At 53.4% G+C, this 5,385-nt stretch overlaps 1 protein-coding gene across 1 annotated transcript; it reads left to right on the top strand.

Annotated features, from left to right (window-relative positions):
* Positions 1 to 301: 301 nt before the first annotated feature.
* Positions 302 to 1,900, top strand: LOC124659275 (premnaspirodiene oxygenase-like). The gene is made up of 2 exons (XM_047197197.1): positions 302 to 1,189; positions 1,268 to 1,900. Exons 1-2 carry the CDS (start codon positions 302 to 304, stop codon positions 1,898 to 1,900), a joined length of 1,521 nt encoding a protein of 506 aa, XP_047053153.1.
* The last annotated feature ends 3,485 nt before the right edge of the window (positions 1,901 to 5,385 follow it).

Raw genomic sequence — 5,385 nt, 5'->3', positions numbered from 1 at the left:
AGTTTTTTTTTTTTTTGCGGGTAACATGAGTTGCAAGTTGCAACTGATAACTAGCATAAATCACAAAACAAATCTATTGACTGAGCACGAGCTTAGTTCTCATAGAACTAGCAAATCCCGTAAGAAAGAGTGAACGGTCGCGACAAGAACAGCGGGTCGCCGATTCCTACGTACGTGTATACACAAGGTGGTCTGTACTCTGTACGTACGTGCAATCGTACATCCGGCCGGTCGGGCTATAAGAAGGCTCTGGCATCACGGCTCCGAAGAGCACAGGTAACAACACATGATGCTTTCCGCCATGAACGACGATCTTGTGTACGTGTGCTCTGCTCTGGCCGTGTCAGTTTTGGCCATCGCGGTTGTCCAGCTTGTGAAGGCGCGACAACGGCTGCCGCCGGGGCCGCTGAACCTGCCGGTGATCGGGAGCGCGCACCGGCTGGTGAACGCGCTGCCGCACCGCGCGATGCGCGACCTGGCCGGCGTGCACGGCCCGCTCATGTACCTCCGCGTCGGTCAGGTGCCGCTGGTCGTGGTCACCTCCAAGGAGGTCGCCCGCGAGGTGCTCAAGACCCACGACGCCATCTTCGCCACTCGGCCGAAGCTCATGGCCGGCGACATCGTGGCGTACGGCTCGACGGACCTCCTTTTCTGCTCCACCCCCGGCGACTACTTCCGGAAGCTCCGAAGGCTGTGCGTCCAGGAGATCCTGAGCAACGACCGCATCCGGTCGTACCAGGACATCAGGGAGGACGAGGTGCGGAGCCTCGTGGAGGACATCCGGGCGGCCGGACCATCGGCGCCGGTGGACCTCAGCAGGAAGATCTACAAATTGACCAACGGCATCGTCTCCCGGGCGGCGTTCGGCATGAAGAGCAGCAAAGCCGAGGACTTCGTGGCGGCCATCAAGCACAGCTTCGTCTACTCCACCGGCTTCTCGATCGCTGACCTCTTCCCTGGTTTCACGGGGATCCTCAGCTTCCTCACCGGCCAGAGGAGGATCCTGGAGGGCGTTCGTGACACCATCGACGGCATCCTGGAGGAGATCATCAACGAGAGGGAGCAAATCCTCAAGAGCGGCAGGTCAACCGCGTCGGAGAAGAACCTGGTGGAAGTTCTCCTGGGCCTCCAGGGGAATGAAGACTTTGGATTCCCCATCACCCGCTCCACTGTCAAAGCAGTTATCTTGGTTAGTACGACTACAAAATTTCATAGTAAGATTTTCACGCCTCAACGTTCAGTTAAATAAGACTTGATGCCTCTACAGGACATATTTGCGGGTGGGACAGAGACATCCGGGACATCCATGGAATGGGCGATGTCGGAGCTGATGGCGAACCCAAAGGTGATGGGTAAGCTGCAAGGCGAGATCAGGGCGGCGTTCGGCGACAAGGAGTTCATCAGCGAGGCGGATCTCCGGGCGAGCGGCAGCGTGATGAAGTACCTCGGGCTGGTGATCAAGGAGACGTTCAGGCTGCACCCACCGGCGCCCATCCTGGTCCCTCGGGAGAGCACGGAGGCCTGCGAGATCAACGGGTACGTGATCCCGGCGAAGACGAGGGTGGTGATAAACTCGTGGGCGATCATGAGGGACCCCCGGTACTGGGAGGACGCGGAGGAGTTCAGGCCGGAGAGGTTCGAGGGAGCCGGCCGCATGGACTTCCTCGGCGGCAACTTCGAGTACACGCCGTTCGGGTCCGGGAGGAGGATGTGCCCCGGGTACAACTACGGCATGGCGAGCATGGAGCTCACCCTCGTGCAGCTCCTGCACTCGTTCGACTGGAGCCTTCCGGATGGTGTGGAGCAGCTCGACATGACCGAGATCGTGTCGCTGAGCCTGACCAGGAAGACGCACCTCATGCTGCGGGCTGCCCCTCGTGCGCCGCTGCCTTCTTCCTAAGAACTAGCCTAGCAGCGCTAGTGCAGTGTCGTGGGATGGATGCAGCCATGCCCATGCATGCTACTACCAGCTGCAGTTTAATTTAGTTGTGATGTTCGTCATTCCGTGCGTCTTCAACAATGGCTGGGGTAAGGGTAGTAGTAAAAAAGATATGTTAGCAGTTTGGCGCTGTAGTTTGAATATTGTTGCTTGTCAGAGGATGTTTGTGTTGTAATATATGTTCAGTCATGATATATACACATGCCAGACGGTGTATCATGTATGTACCAGTGTGTGATGTATATCCTTTTTGTATATCTATCAAATGCATAGACTTATATTGTGGTACACAAAAGTTGAGGATAACCGGCTGAAGGAGATCGGCAATAACGACCAAAAAAGGGAAGCAGACTATATTGCAGTTGCACGCCAGGCGTGCAGTCCTTGGACTTTTTTGAGAGCAACCACATATATTTCAATTATTGAAAATCAAGTTACATGAACACACAAATGTGGAAACTGAAAGATAGACCATGAGAAAACAGTTATCCTGGAAACTTAGCAAGTAAAACCCTAAAAAATGAAAAAATACATAATCATTCTTAGGGTTTCCTGCACTCGCCGAAGCCAGCGGCCGCCACCAAACTCCAACGCCGCCTAGACAGACGTTAGAAGAGACGCCGAACCTATTGGATGGTGTGGTCTCCGCGCCCCGCGCCGCTGACATCTGTCCCCTCGGCGCCGCTGACATCGCTCCTACTGAGTTGAGTCGGTACGTGCACGGACTGCTGATTAGTTCGACATAGGCCGGACCCAGGCCGGTTCGTGGGCCTGCATGGGGTGGATGGAGTATCCTCCGATTGGATCACAGACCAAACAGGTTCAGGTTCCATCCTCCATCTCCGGTCTTTCTTGACTGTCAAACAAAAAAAAAAAATCTCCGGTCTTTCTTTCTTCTTCTATTTTCGTCTTGCGCACCGCATGCATGGACTAGCTTTAATTTGCCGCTGAAATCCATTGCAAATCCACTTTCCACCGACTTCACTAATCTATAGTCTACATCCATCAATTGATTTTCAATGCATATTAATCAATAGTAGCTCCGTGCCGGTGCCGCGGTCACGCATGTGCACCTCTACGTCACCGATCGATTTGCCACTCCAGCACAACACAACACCAAACTAGCTAGCTCTTGCCACCCATGCATCGCCATCCATTTCATCTTGCCTACCTGCGGCACCTCAAGTGCGTACAAATACCCACATATATACATGTGCACATGCTTTGAAATTTGATTTTCGACGTGCTCCTCTTGGGCTATGTGGGAGACGAAAATTTGGAGGGCGGTGAGAAAGAAATTGCATCTATACCAGCCTTGAAATAAGAGATGGAAGCAGGGCATTATCTAACGTTCGATTGGAACGAAATGGACGGATATGATGGTGATCCGAGAGAAACTGCCGCGGATGGATGAGTTGGCCCGTGTCAGATCTACCGGCCCTTGCAGCACTACAAGAATTCCCGCTCTGGTTTTTAGTTTTGGCTTCGAAAAGTTTGGGTTTGAGAGCGGGATGCAAAAATTTGGAGCAAAGTGGACGGGCGGGCAAGTCGAAATATCAACACACTAAACCCCCTCACCCTTTCCACCGAACACCACCACAACGCAATTAATATCGCTTTGCCCACCCTGACGTCAACACAGTGCTTCTTCGTCCGCGCAAGAAACAACAAAAAAGATGGCCGGCCGGTCAGCGACTTAATTGGCTCTCTCACCTAGCTAGCGTACTGCACTCGTGCACGCAAGGTCGATCGACTTCCATTAGCTACCGTCAAAGTTGCCTCCTTATTTACCGGACGGACTGCACTCGTGCACGGAAGGTCGATCGAGTCCCACCATCTTCCTCCAAAAATTTGGGTATCCACCTGTTTTGTTTCGCTACTCCTCTTTTTCATTTTGTTGAAGAACTCCCCAATTTGTATGAATGAGCAAGTTTAAACGTGAAAACAACTAGTACTGATTACTCGAATCGAACAAGTTTAAACATATTTAACATACAAACTAGACAACAAATAAAGAAAAAACTATAAGCTAATTCTTGGCCTTTTTGTTTTGAAGGCCCTGCCTCGTCGTCCTCACTCATGCGCCTCTTGCTTGTCACCTCCTCATCGGAAGAGGAACTGGCGGACGACGCATCCGTGGAGGAGTTCGAGTCGGAAGTGGCGTCTTCGTCGTCATCATCGCGTGAACGGATGACGACGCGCCGCCCGCGCCTACGCCCTTGCCCGGGCCCTGGCCTCCTCCCCGGAGTCCTCTTCCTCCTCGCCGTCGCTGCCGATGGCGCCTCCCTCCTCCTCCTCCTCCTCCTCCTCCTCCTCCTCCTGTCTGTCGCTGGCAACGGCGCCTCCGTCCTCCTCCTCCTCTATCGGCGTGGAGCCACGGTCGCTGGGCGTCGCTGGCGTTTCCCACCAATGCCGCCATCCTGGCGGCTTGCCCTCGCTCTCCGAGTCCGACGACAAGGTGTAGTCGCTCATGGCCGGTGTTGGAGGAGGGAGGAGGAGAAGAATGGCAACGGTGTTGGACGTGAATTACAGCAGGCACACGGGTTATATTCAGCAGGATTAATGGCGACACGTATAACGAAGAGGTATGCGGTTGCTCTTCCGCGGTGGTTCGGCGCTCCATTCCGGCGGTTGGCAGGTTGATCGGCGCGGTTGCCACTCCGGCGGTTGACATCGGCGCGCTTCCTGTGCTTTAATTCGAGGACGATCGAGCCAGGAGGAAGCGAGCGGACGCTAGGCGCGACCGCGCAGCGTCCGCGGAGACGCAAACGTGCCGCATATTTGCGCCACGTTTGCATCGCTGCAGACGCCCCGAACACGATGCACCGCCCCGCTGGAGCAGGGTGCAGACGTATTTCCGATCCGCGTGGACGCCCTGCCGCACCCAAATGCCCTCGCCCCGTTGGAGATGCCTTTAGAGAAATATCGGCATCACCGGCCCTCACGCCCTGCCCTCGTGTATCCTAAAGCGGCGCGGGCGGTGCGTCAACGGTTAGGTTTCGACCGATTCATTCTCTAGAGGCTAAAGCGGCTTGTAATATTTTCCATGTTATGTTATTGACAATTACCTAGTGTTCCACTGTTTAGCTGTGTATTTGCATCGCCCTTCACGTATCCATGCATGCATGCGCGAGGTTGCTCACACGTAGCTCCAGACGTACAACCCTTGGGTTCTGACCCCGGTCGAGCTCAGCTAGGTTGTGTTGCTGGTGTCCCATGTGAAGTTGCCTACGTGGTGTCCTGGAGTGGCATCAATCAGTGGCGTAGTCAAAAAAAAAAAAAAAAAAAAAAAACAGAGGGATGCTAACTTACCTTATTATTAAAAAATCCACTAACTTGTTGTAAAAATTCACCGGAGTAAAAGTACATTGCTACTTGCACAAAAATAAATAGTAAATTAATGACAATTTTTTTTATTGCATCACCTTTAGAACTACCATCATGAC

Source organism: Lolium rigidum, chromosome 6 (assembly GCF_022539505.1).
Source record: "Lolium rigidum isolate FL_2022 chromosome 6, APGP_CSIRO_Lrig_0.1, whole genome shotgun sequence".
Lineage (NCBI taxonomy): Eukaryota > Viridiplantae > Streptophyta > Magnoliopsida > Poales > Poaceae > Lolium > Lolium rigidum.
The sequence above is the reverse complement of the archived record's forward strand: the minus strand, read 5'-3'. Positions and strand labels throughout refer to the sequence as shown.

Bases quoted from the DNA above. Each gene is read 5' to 3' on its own strand.
- LOC124659275 (XM_047197197.1), top strand. From the start codon at position 302: ATGAACGACGATCTTGTGTACGTGTGCTCTGCTCTGGCCGTGTCAGTT. The intron at 1,190-1,267 runs GTTAGTACGACT...ATGCCTCTACAG, and splicing joins CTGTCAAAGCAGTTATCTTG to GACATATTTGCGGGTGGGAC.